The sequence below is a fragment of the Ursus arctos genome, unplaced genomic scaffold (genome assembly GCF_023065955.2).
Source record: "Ursus arctos isolate Adak ecotype North America unplaced genomic scaffold, UrsArc2.0 scaffold_30, whole genome shotgun sequence".
NCBI lineage: Eukaryota > Metazoa > Chordata > Mammalia > Carnivora > Ursidae > Ursus > Ursus arctos.
The window spans coordinates 6,629,827-6,643,632 of record NW_026622986.1 but is presented as its reverse complement, the minus strand read 5'-3'; the positions used below and the strand labels follow the sequence as shown (position 1 = coordinate 6,643,632).

Below are 13,806 nucleotides of genomic sequence, written 5' to 3'. Positions count from 1 at the left end.
TCACATTACACAAAAGGTCTGTTGTATGTATATATTAATGACATATTTTAGAAGTAGTTCCTCTTTGTTTTTGCATCTGTTTTTAAAGTTGCTTATTTGAATAGTAGTCTTTTTAAAATTAGAGATTAAGGTAAGACCTATTATCATTTCTATGTGTCAGGAGCTGAACATGTTTTTTTGTTTTTTTTTTAATAAAACCTTTACTTATAGGAGGATGATAATTTTTTATAAACATGTTAGAGTAAAATGAGATAATGTTTACCAAATGCTTTTGTATATCATGAAGCATTATGTGAATGTTAGGTTTTATCATCATTTAGTTCTGTCTAGTTATCTACATAGTCCATATGAAAACCCATGGTGGTATATTACTTAATATATAGGCTAACTCTTGTCACCTACAGGCCCAGAATATGTAATGACTCACATAGAAAATTATTTCCTCATGTAAATACTTCCAGGAAGTTCAGGGTCCATGTTTGTGTTAGGGAGTCCTGCTCTACAGGGTCATTCAGGTATCCTGGCATATGGAGGTTTTGCCATCTTACATTGGCTTCCTGGGCCACATTGGGCATAGACATCCAGCTACCAGAAAAGAAGATGGAAGACCAAACATGAGTCAGTTTTAATTGACCAGGCTGGAAGTGGTAAACACCATTTTCTCTCATAATTAATTTACCACATTTAACTGTAGGAGGGACTTAGAAATATAGACCAGTAATGTGCCTTAAGAAAATTAGTTTGGTGAACATCAGAAGTCTTTGACACAGGTGAGTAAGGATAAAACTAGCTAATCTCTGTATGAAAGAAACTGAGTTAGGTAAAATTCAGGCCTGGGATAAAATCTAGAATCAACATTATGCTATAGGAAAACATGTTATCTTCCCAGGGGGTAAGTTAGTAATAAAATCACACTCTTGAGGTCATTGGTTTCTTATATTTTTGATCACACACCTCAGTAAGTATATTTTGAGCATGTATTCTCAATATACTTTTACAACTTTTTTAAATTAAAAAAATACTGTCATGTTAGTATACTATGTGTTAGTACTACCATATTAGTATACTATTGGCATTTGAATTATAAATGCTTCAAAAAGAATATTAAAAAGATTAAGTAATTGTGTAATGGATATGTTTAAAATAATGTTTATTTATGATAAATATAAAGCCCTCTTTGCACTCATTTAGAAATATAATTTTGGTAGTAGTTCATCTTCTGCAATGTTTCTTCCAATGCCAGGTATGATCATTTCTTAGCTTTTTTGACACCTTAATCTTCCAAAATTTTCATATTAAAAAACCTGCTTTGAATGACATTTTTCTAAATAATTTAGTGTAAACATTTGGTGTGTATGTTTAGTGTATTTAAATTTAGTATTCTTTATCACAGATCTCAAGTGTCCCAAATGGAAGCTCAACTGACAAGAGGTAAAAAATTTTAAAATATTCTTTTTCTTTTTTTTTTTTTTTAAAGATTTTTTAATTTATTTATTCAACAGAGAGAGAGACAGCCAGCGAGAGAGGGAACACAAGCAGGGGGAGTGGGAGAGGAAGAAGCAGGCTCATAGCGGAGGAGCCTGATGTGGGGCTCGATCCCATAACGCCGGGACCACGCCCTGAGCCGAAGGCAGACGCTTAACCACTGTGCCACTCAGGCGCCCCTAAAATATTCTTTTTCTAATCTTCATTAGTTTATATACCTAAATGGCAAAATAGCCATTCTAAATTCATTATCGTAAAACTCCTTGATTTATATCTTTGCTTACAATATCGTACTCTTCAAAACTAATTTTAAATAGAAAATGTTTAAAACTTTAGATGTTGTCAAAGATCAACAGTTTTGGATGCTGTGAAAATCAAAACTTTTAAGTGAAAAATTTAAGGACTAGGTATGGTACAAAGCCACTTTCCCTACCCCTCCCCACCAGCAACAATTAAATTTTCAGATAGTGAGAAACTGAACATGACCCATTTCTTATTAAAGATTTTATTTATTTATTTATTTGAGAGAGAGAGCATGAGTGGGGGAAGTACAGAGGGAGAGGGAGAAGCAGAATCCCCACTGAGCAGGGAGCCAGACTGGGGGAGGGAGGTTTGATCCCACGACCCTGAGATCATGACATGAGCCCAGGGCAGACGCTTAACTGACTGAGCCACTCAGGCGCCCCTGAATATGATCCTTTTTTAAAAATGGTATTTGTGTGAAAACAATTTTTATTTATGCTCAGGAAAATACTCATGTGTGGGATTACTTACCTCATTGAGTCATGACCTCAATACATAAAACTCACTTAAATTTTTTTTCTGCATTTCATTTTTGCTTAATCACTTTATGTATATGCATATGCATGCACATAAATAATTGAGTTGGTTGACTTATCCAATTAAATCTTACAGTTTCATTAGTGAGTGAGTCTGTTTGATCAACATGTTACGATTCACAAACCGGTCAAGAAACAGAAAGCCTGAACCAGATAGATTAGTGGAATGGTAAATTCTGTCAATAAGAGTTAGGTTTCTCTTCAATGAGAATAAACTGTGACAGTGTTTCCTTTCAGTCATTCACTTGAATTATTGAGAATTCAAATTCAATTTACACGAGGCACTTATTCTCTAATTATACAGAGCTTAATATATAAAATTTTAGCTTTGATTGCCATGCAGAAAAGAGGAAAGCATGATCTAGAAATGTGCATTTCTCTGCTTCATTACTATTTTTAATATTTCTAGATTACAGACCCAGATGAATTAGCAAGAATTAAGTAATAAATGTTATGACTAAGGGCTAGAAGTTTTGAAAAGGTCCATTTTAATGTCTGTAGTGATTATATTTTTTAAAGTATGTTTTTAATATCTCAAGAGAAGATAGACATTTGTTGCTTTGCAAACTTATTATGTGTAGAGTTCTTGTCATTACTTCACATTATAATTATATTTGGTCAGTATTACGAATATATGAGAAGGTATAAGAAAAAGTATTAATAGTTACCTTCAACTTTAATTGGAACTTAACCAGCTTTTGAACTGTAGAAATAGAAACAAACAAAGCATGATATTCATACTCATGTTAAGATTATGGTAGAGCATGGCACATTACTATAGCTCTTCTATGGAAACATCATGAAGTAATAGGCTTTGAAAATGCTGGAAAGCTAATAATTTGTCACCTTGAAGAACACGAAGTAATAACTTTTCATATAAGTTGTTTTAATATTGGACATTTAGTTGCTGCTGCTGAATTTAATAGACTATATTTGGTGACTCTCAGGAACTAGAAATATTGGCTTAAACAAAAGTATTTTAAAGAGAATTTCTAGTCTCTATTGAAGACATAGCAAGGCAGTCTTAGTTACTTTCTCTGAGCTTTGGAAAAATCTTGAAGATGGGTTATGATAGTGTTACTGTGAGTTACTACTCCTGCCAGCCCCCATTCTACTTGGCTGATAAGTCACAGTTAATAAGAGTAATAATGGGAAGTGGAAGAATGGAAGAAGTGTTGGATGGGGAATAATGGACTAAGGATGGTAGGGAATATAGGACATTAAGGCCAGAAAAAGTTCATAGAATGAATATAAAAAAATTCCTCTTAAATGGCTTTTCCCCCCATTAGTGTTAATTCATGTAATGTTCCCTAACTTCAGAAGGAAGATTATTTCAATTAGTTCAAATAAGGAAATATGGATTGAACATCCATGCTGTGCAACACACTGTGCTAGATATTGTGAGGAATATAAAGATGACAGCTGTAACATCCTTGCCTTCAATGCATTAAATGTTCTAGTAGGCAGACAAGACATGTGCGAAAATAAGTGCAGTATAATGCAGAAGATGCATTCTATAAAAGGTTACCAAGAGGTTATATCAAAAAGGAGGAAAAGTTATTTCTGGCTAGATTGAGTGTAACAGCATTTAACTTAAGAAAGACGGGCTGGATTTTAACAGGGAAATATGAGGAACAGGTGTTACAGGTGGACTGAAGAGTTGGAAAAAAAAAAAAAACCAAGGTGTTTAGAATCTACGCAATGTGCCAGGGAAAGACCAGTAATTTATTTTAGTTTAAACTGAGGAAAAGATGGGAGATATGAGATGAAATAGGTTGCTTTAGCTGGTTCGATTTTATAGAATTTCCCTTGATAGTTGTAGGTTGAATATTGCTAAATATAATTAAAAAATCAAACTATTAAGCACATGGCACAATATTATTCATCAAACTTCATTTTAGGTTACTTCTTAGATCCTAATAGAATTTCTAAAATACTTTGGAAAAGTCTCCCAAACCTTCAGAGAGTGGATGGGAGCGAAGTAAGGAGATCCCACCTGAACAAACACATGGTATTGATTACAATAAAGTACATTTTTTTTTGTGCTTTACAACATTTAGCGATTTGTTTTGGTTAGGGAATGAGTTAGTGGCAAATATTTAATCAAACACAACAGATGTTAATAATTCAGTGTTTCACATCAAATGTGTTAGCTTTTCTTAAATGTTTTATAGCATTGAAATTTACACTTTTTGGATATGAAAATGTAAACTGATGTTTTATTTTTAAGAGTTATACATCCAACCTACTTCTTTCTAAATCCTTTTTTTTTTTTTTTTACAAATTTGCCCCCAACACTAAGCACAAAAACATATACAAAAGAGGAAGTGTATTATTATGCGTCCTTTTTTCCCCATGGATTAGATGATTAGCTATTAAATTTATTCATTCCTTTATTCACTAAACTCAATCAATACAATACTCAAAACAAATAGTGTCACCATCATATGATATGTACTCTTTTGAACGTTGGGTTTTATGGATAAATAACACAAAAAAGCTTTCTTCTCTTGTGATATTTACATTATAATGGAAAGACAAGCAAAAAACAATTGAAAATATATTAACAAGATAATTTTAGAGAGTAATAAATGAAGAGAATAAAACTCCCTTCCTGATAGGGAGTCACAGGGAAGGCTAATTTAGATTGCTGGTCAAGGAAGATATTATGTATCAAGAAAAGAGATTATCTAATTATGAAATAAAAAACATGTCAAAATTTTTTGCCTCTTTCCAATTTTTATCAAAATAAACTACAAATGGAGGTTTACCTTTTAAAAAACCCTAAAGGAGACTTTATAATTTCCTCAATTAATGGTTGTGCAAGTAACATATTATTTGTGGCCCAAATTATAGACATTAGTTAGATTTTATAGAGGAAACCTTATAAACTAAGAAACAGTAGAGGGTACAATATATCCTGAGCTGTTGTTATTCTGCAGAAAAGTACATCAAATTCACCATGGAAAGTGCTCCTGACAGGGACTTGCTCCTTACATAACCCTACAAAATTATGAGGAATTGGGAGGGGATAGAGAGCACCTAGTCAACCATGTTAACAGTGAGAGATTCCTGCTTGGGGCAATGGCCTTGTTAGAAAAAGGAAGCTCCTGGAGGAGTAGGCATTTTGTATGTTAACATAGCTGGTGTCAGTGAGAGCTGTTTTTCCATTCAGCAGTCCTGGTGAGCCAGCTCTAGCAAACCACCAAAAGGGAGAATGGAGAGAACTACCAGGCCCATGCCATAACAGAGATTTGTTTGTCCTCTGTCTACTTCTTGGTCTTTGGGTCTCACTAATAGGTTTCTCCATTAGCTCTGGCTGACATCTGGTCCTAATCACAACAATTTATACAGTATTGCCTGGGAGAAAGATGCCAGTAGGGTCACCAGCTGAGGTAGGTGTGGGTGCAAAACCAGCATAAGTAAATACATTCATCCATCATAAGCTTTACTTCCTGGACAGCCAAAGAAGGCTGTTTTGGAATATCTGTACAATATCTGCAGGAAGAGAGAAATTTATTCATTATCTCCCTTGATATCCCCCCTCCAACCATTTCCCAAGGTCAGACATGTTCACGCCTGATAAACTGAGATCTGTTATTCCTTCTTGGAAATGAGCCAGCTTCTCACTTTTTGGAGCAATAAATTCAGCAGGGACCCCAAAGTTACTATTTTCCCCTCAGAAGTCACCTGCAGGGCTAGAAGAGGATGTTGGCAGAAGAATCTGATGCAAAGACAATGTCCATCTTTTAAATAAGCAGTCTGCTTTGTCCATTCATACACTGAGATCAAAGTAGGGAGTAAAAAAAAAAGGGAATATAATATTTATCTTGAAATACTCTTTCTTTCACTCTTTAGTTCCAAAGTACATTGGAGTTCAACCAGTACAGAGAGGCCCTTGCAGGGTATGGCAGCCTATAACTTGTGAACAACAAGGGAAAGCTGTATTGACAAGCACTGTGGAGGTTGTTTTTAAAAGAGACTGGCTTAGATGGCAAGTAGAATAGGATTGATGGGCAACAGTGGCTTCTCTGTCTTTTAGATACATTCCCTGTTTAACATCTAGTTCCTTCATGATGGGATAGATTGGAGATGGACCCAAGACCATAGTAGACACGAAGGTCATACATTCTTGATTAACTTTTTTAGATCAGATATTTTTCTTTTAGATTTAGCTCCTCCTTGTGGGCATGAACACATGGAAAATAAGGATTGAGTTTGTTATTAAGTTGCTCTACCTGGGGTGCCTGGGTGGCTCAGTTGGTTAAGCATCTGCCTACAGCTCAGGTCATGATCCCAGGGTCCTGGGATTGAGTCCCGCATCAGGCTCCCTGCTCAGTGGGGAGCCTGCTTCTCCCTCTCCCTCTGCCCCTATCCCAGCTCTTGCATGTGCACTCTCGCTCTCTCTCTCAAATAAATAAAATCTTAAAAAAAAAAAAGGTTGCTCTATCTATTTCCTTGGGTAGGGGGTGTCTCAGAAAAGTATGTGTATTTAATAGTTTTGTCCTTTTACAAAAGGACAAAAAAGTGCTCTGTGGTTATGAACAATGCCTGAAATTCACCTAATTTTGAAGATCCCAATTCTATAGGATCTTAACAACTTACCATTATTCTGGTGGACGAATGCGGTACCTCGATAGATCTTATGACTTTTGAGAGAGACCGTTGGATCAGTGAATCATACTTTCTTGTCAGGTGGCAAATCTTGTAGGCAAGGGTCTTACTAAGTCAATGGTTTGGTTAAAACAGCAGGGGAGTATCTCTGTGTCCAGCGAGTGTGCAGACATATTTTATTAATTTGGCCAAGGTCCTAAGAACCAGGATTGGCCCTTGGTTGGATGTGCTAAGTCAGGTCCCATTTCAGTAGAATTTTCCAGGCTTGTACCTTATGAGACTTTAGAGAAGATCCATCATGGGATAGGAATGTTTGGAAAGTGAGAAAATCTGCCCCATTAGGGCCCAATAATAGGCCAAGAGAGTGTGATATTTAGCAGAGGGAAGAAATAATGGAATTCAAAGTCCCAGGAACTGACAAGTAATTTGAAGTATTATTAGCCAAAAGCTAATATCAGCAAAAGTTAGCTTACATGCCATGTACCTGTAATCGCATGAGTCTAAAAAATATGGCAGATGTAAAGTTAAAACTTGTTTTTATGCCTGGAACTTTTCCATAGCTTCTTAATGTAGGCTTCCATTTAAAATTAGTTACGGTGATACAGATGCTCTGAAGAGTCATTAGGTGTAGAATGTGTTGTTATCAGTGCTTAAAGAAGAAAGTCCTTTGTGGTTGGGACCTGTAGAGCTAATAAATTTTCTTGTAAAGCTGTAGAATATATCTTTTTGGTATTGTCCAAATAATGATCCCCTTCCCCAAATTCATTTGAATGACAGGGCCCTGGATTGTATTTCATTTAAAATTATCTTTAATGAGATGTGCCTAGAAAATAAGCAGTACTTTTTCAGTGTTGGCCATTGTCTTCAATATACTAGAATGTCTGGAAATTGCTAGCAGTTCACATTGTGCTGGTTTTATTCCATCTGTTGAAAATGTATGTCAGGAATTCAAATATTCCCAAGAAAGATTAGTAAAGGTTGCATGTTTCACGTCTTGCTGCATACATGTATCAGTAGTGGCAGCAACTTATTCAGTAGCTGGTATAATAACAAAGACTTGGGGGGGTACAGTTGGTTTTTTCTGCTATTGAAGCTTTGACTATCATGCCCAGTGGTTTTAACGAGACATATTGGCATTTCATAGAATCCCTGTATTCATCAAATTTTGTTTGGAGACTAATTTTATCTTTACCCTCCCTATATGCAATATTATTGAATGATTAGTTCAGACAGTTCTTCCCAAGTTCATGTACTTGGCCAATAGGGTAGTTTTCTAATCAGCATGGCTTTGTATCTGTTTTGGGTTTAGTATTCCAGAACTTCAATGTCAGTTATATAATCTAAGAGAAACAGCAAACTTGATTGTAATATAAAGTACAAATAGTAGCCCTGTGTGTCAGGGGTTCCTAAGACCAGTCCCATCACTGGGAGAACTCAGAGGACTCAGGACAGAGTCATTATCATGGCTATGATTTGTTACAGTGATAGGTTGCAAAGCAAAACCAGTAAAGGGAAAAGTTTCATAAGAGAAAATCCAGAAGAAACCAGGTGCAAATTTCCAAGAGTTCTCTTCCAGTGGAGTCACACAGAATTCATTCTGCCAGCAATGAATTATGACAATACATATGGAATGTCAAGCTCATTAGAGACTCAGCGCCTAGGGTTTTTAGTGAGGCTAGTCATATACCACCCTCTGCCTGCTATATACCAAAATTCTAGGCTCCCATTAGCAAAGCAGGTACTCTGTATAAATCACATTATTTGTGCTACCAATTTGGGCACAGTGAGCCACTCTTATCAGTTCTGGGAATTGTAGAAACCCTCCCTAAGTCCGAGTTCCCAAATGTTGGCCAAGACTCAACCTTGCAATCAGGTTATTCTAAGGATAACAGTCTCAGTCCTGCTGGGTTCACTCTTTTCTATGTGGTACACCCCCTTGACCAAAACATTTTTACAGTAAAAAATTGTCATTAGTGGGTCGTATTAATCTCAGTCATACCCTTTAGGAGTCCTGGACTTCACTTGTAAAACAAGTCCCATTCACCATATCTTAGAAAGCCAAGTGACTTTCTCTTTGATTTTTTTAAAAAGATTTTATTTATTTATTTGACAGAGAGAGAGACAGCCAGCGAGAGAGGGAACACAAGCAGGGGGAGTAGGAGAGGAAGAAGCAGACTCGTAGCGGAGGAACCTGATGTGGGGCTCGATCCCATAACGGCAGGATCATGCCCTGAGCCGAAGGCAGACGCTTAACCGCTGTGCCACCCGGGCGCCCCTCTCTTTAATTTTCTATACTGATCTTTTCTTTACCTTACCCAAGGCACCAATTCAGGAACTCTACAACTATGGCCAAAAAGTTGAAACTGATGTGAAGGCCTTCCCGGGCTGAGACAGTGTCATAACAGGGCACACACGCAGCAAATTTAATCCCAGAGAGGACACATGGTATCCCTGGAAATGAAGACTTTATAATCATTAGAGCACCCCAAGAGGACATACTTTAGTCAGTGCTGGTGTACAGGGCCCCTATGTGGCCTCTCACCATAGGGTTTCTGGTCCAGGCTGATTGATTTAGTTGAATCATTTTGTTTTAGAAGGACTTCTTGAAAGCAGTCAGTTCCAAACAGTTTTTCTTGTGAATGACACCAGTTAATCTACCTGGGAAGTGTGGAGGACATCTGAAGCAGTTCTGTGTGGAAAGTGCAGGATCTGGGCCACCCCTTCATAATCAGCATTGTCAAGTGTGATCTTAGGTCTCAGCAGTCAGTTTGAATTCAAGGTGCTCTCAGCAGCTTGGAAAGGCAGCACAGGGTATTTTCCTTCAGGAAGAGGGTAACACTTCTGGAACAGTTCTGAAAAACAAAGATTACTAGTGCCCTCCCCCTCCCTAGTGCCTCCTAAGGCGCTGAGCTTTTGTTTTTTTTTTTTATCAGGCGTTACACAAATCAGTGTTTTCATTCAGTAATCAAAACTTTACATTCTTTCTAAACCATGTTCTGCTTTCATCCAGATCTTTTGACCAGAAGGGCTGTATGCAAGGACAAAATCATTTTTGCAGAAAAGCATTTTTAAACATCCTAACCAGAAAGATACAACATGTTTAGGAACTGGTCAGAACAAATTTTGAATATTCAAAAATTTCAAAATGGGTTTACATAACCTCCCATCCCTTTTGTTCTGATCATTTTTCTAGTGAGCAGCCTAGAAAAAATAAATCAGTCCCTCTGTGGGAACAGCTGTTTTTAATAGTCAAACTGACCTACTAAGGTGTGTATACCAGGAGACAGGTGAGAGAAGTAGAGTCAGAGTATCAGTCCGTTACTGCAAACTGCAACGAGTCCAGTAAGTCAAACCAATAATCAACATCCAGAGAGGGAGTTGGGAGTTTGATCTGTTAAGAGCATGCAGTGGTCACAGTTCTTGAGTTGTGACTTTCCCCAACTTGCAACTTTCATCAGGGAAAGTGAGGAGTGTAGTTAGTCTCTGTATACAGAGTAGGTTAGCAGCTGAATTTAAGATGGTTTCTTCAGAAAACAAGCTCTTTTCTGTGGATATTGGTATGTGATGGTGCAGATGGTGCAGTCTGCATTCATGATGTTTTTGGAGTTTAGGGACTCAAAGACAGTTGTCCTAGATCTGGAGCTGTCCCAGAGTCTGATTAAGCCTTTCTGTTTTTCATTCTTTAAAATAAGCCATGCTGAAGCTGAAACAGCCCATAGCAGACAGTGTCAGGTTTTAGCTGAGTCAGGTCCAGGCAATTAGGATCTGTGAATAGCTTTTTTCTTTATTATTTTTATTAGTAGCAAAGCTGAGATGCCACAGAGTCAGAGAGCCCTGTTGCAAGTCCAAATGTCAATCGAGGTGTTACCAAACCTTCTTTGTTAGTCTTAGAGCCCAAATTTGACTCACTTAAAAAATATGCACATCAGGCCAGAAAATCAACATTAAGGGTCAAATGTTTGATTTTACAAGAGCCTATTAGCAACCAAAACCTGCTGTTTAAAATTCCAGATGTGAGCACCTGGGTGGCTTAGTCAGTTAAGGGTCTGCCTTTGGCTCAGGTCATGATCCCCGGGGTCCTGGGGTCGAGTCCTTGCTCAGCTGGGAGTCTGCTTCTCCCTCCGCCAGCCGCTCCCCCCTGCTTGTGCTCTCTCTCTCTCTCTCTCTGATAAGTAAATAAAATCTTAAAAAGAAAAAAGATAAAACTCCAAATGTGTATCTTCATTTAGGGATTGACTCTCTGGCTCCTGTTGCTTTTCCTTTTCTAATAAGCAAACATAGGCTGCTTTTCCGGCTTCTAATAGACAAAAATCATGGTTTATGAAATCTTGTCCTGTTTTCTTTTTTTAAAAAAGATTTTATTTATTTGAGGGAGAGAGATTGAGAGCACAAGCAGGGGGAGCGGGAGAGGGAGAAGCAGACTCCCCACTCAGTGGGGAGCCCGATGAGGGGCTGGATCCCAGGACCCCCAGGATCATTACTTCAGCCTAAGGCAGATGCTTAACTGAGCCACCCAGGCTCCCCGTTGTTCTATTTTCAATATCCAAAGAATTTAAATTCCAGGTCACCCTTGGCAGCAAAATCCCATTAACACTTTTTCTTTGCAGCTTTCCCTGACCAGGACGACCCTTTTAGCATTTATGAAATTAAAACATACAGCATTTCACATTAATTTTTATCATATATCCAGATGCACAGTTACAAAATAAAAAGCCATTTAAAAATTCTCATTTTTACTCATAGCAAATTCATACTAGCAATACATTTAGCATTTACAAAGTTAACATTAGAGCTGCAAAGAGATCCCAGCTGGAATGCAAGGGGAAGAGAGTGATTGCTACAGCTAGCAGGGCTAGGTTGAAGAAAAGACTAGAGTTCTCCCCACCCACCCTTATCCCCCTTAACCCTCACCTCCACCTTTTCCCCCCTTTGGTTTATTTAAAGCTTTGCTCCAGCACTAGGAGCTGATTTAAACCTTTACTCTTCTACCTGGAGGAAAAAGTAACTACAAACTAGTTCTTTTTAGGCTTTAGTATCGGCCTGTTAACTTTCAGTCACAATTTCTCTAGGCTTTACTGACCTAGCCTCTTTGACTTTCCTTTAGTAAAAAAGGTGTTGTAGCCACCTACTTAAAAACTATTGCTCCAGATTTTTCTTGTATAGCAAATCTGCTCCAGGATTTCTTTTTTAAAAAATTATTATTAATGGCATTTGTTTGTTTGTTTTGTTTCAGGAGTACAGCTCTGTGATTCATCAGTCTTACACAATTCATAGCACTTCCCATAGCACATATCGTCCCCAATGTCCATCACCCAGCCACCCCATCCCTCTCACCCCCAGCAACCTCAGCTTTTTCCCTGAGATTAAGAGTTTCTTATGGTTTGTCTCCCTCTCTGGTTTCTTCTTGTTTCATGTTTTCCTCTCTTCCCCTATGATCCTCTGCCTTGTTCTCAAATTCCACATATCAGTGAGATCATATGATAATTGTCTTTCTCTGATTGACTTATTTCGCTTAGCATAATACCCTCTAGTTCCATTCACGTTGTTACAAATGGCAAGATTTCATTTTTGATAGCTGTATAATATTCCATCGTGTATCTATACCACTTCTTATTTATCCATTCATCTGTCAGTGGACATCTGGGCTCTTTCCATAGTTTGGCTATTACGGACATTGCTGCTATAAACATTGGGGTGCAGTTGCCCTTTTGGATTACTACAGTTGTATGTTTGGAATAAATATCCAGTAGTACAATTGCTGGGTCATAGGGGTAGCTCTATTTTCAACTTTTTGAGGAACCTCCATACTGTTTTCCAGAGTGGCTGCACCAGCTTGCATTCCCACCAATGGTGTAGGAGGGTTCCCTTCTCCACATCCTTGCCAACATCTGTCATTTCCTGACTTGTTAATTTTAGTGATTCTGACTGGTGTGAGGTGTTATCTCATTTGCTTTTGATTTGGATTTCCCTGATGCCGACTGATGTTGAGCACTTTTTCATTTGTCTGTTGGCCATTTGGAGGTCTTCTTTGCAGGAATGTCTGTTCATGTCTTCTGCCCATTTCTTGATTAGATTATTTGTTCCTTGGGTATTGAGTTTGATAAGTTTTTTATACTTCTTTATACTAGCCCTTTTTCTGATATGTCATTTGCAAATATCTTCTCCCATTCTGTCAGTTGTCTTTTGGTTTTGTTGACTGTGCCAGAGCTTTTGATCTTGATGAAGTCCCAACAGTTCATTCTTGCCCTTGCTTCCCTTGCCTTTGGCAAAGTGTCTAGGAAGAAGTTGCTGTGGCCGATGTTGAGGAGGTTGCTGCCTGTGTTTTCCTCAAGGATTTTGATGAATTCCTGTCTCAAATTTATGTATTTCATCCACTTTGAGTTTATTTTTGTGTATAGTGTAAGTAAGTAAATGGTCCAGTTTCATTCTTCTGCATGCAGCTGTCCAATTTTCCCACCATCATTTGTTGAAGAGACTGTCTTTTTTCCATTGGATATTCTTTCCTACTTTGTCAAAGATTAGTTGACCATAGAGTCAAGAGTCCATTTCGGAGTTCTCTGTTCTGTTCCATTGATCTATGTGTCTGTTTTAGTGCCAGTACCATACTGTCTTGGTAATTACAGCTTTGTAATAGAGCTTGAAGTCTGGAATTGTGATGCCATCAGCTTTGGTTTTCTTTTTGAACATTCCTCTGGCTATTCAGGGTCTTTCCTTGTCCCATACAAATTTTAGGATTATTTGTTCCATTTCTGTGAAAAAAGTTTATGATATTTTGATAAGGATTGCATTGGATGTGTAGATTGCTCTAGGTAGCATAGACATTTTCACAATATTTGTTCTTCCAATCCATGAGCATGGAATGTATTTC

At 37.6% G+C, this 13,806-nt stretch overlaps 1 protein-coding gene across 1 annotated transcript in view; it reads left to right on the top strand.

Moving 5' to 3' along the window:
• CCDC7 (coiled-coil domain containing 7) overlaps nt 1-13,806 on the top strand; it is a 245,984-nt gene that overhangs the window by 133,021 nt on the left and 99,157 nt on the right. The window contains exon 16 of the mRNA XM_057304764.1: nt 1,394-1,431. Coding sequence (XP_057160747.1) covers nt 1,394-1,431 — 38 coding nt within the window. The remainder of the gene's footprint in view (nt 1-1,393; nt 1,432-13,806) is intronic.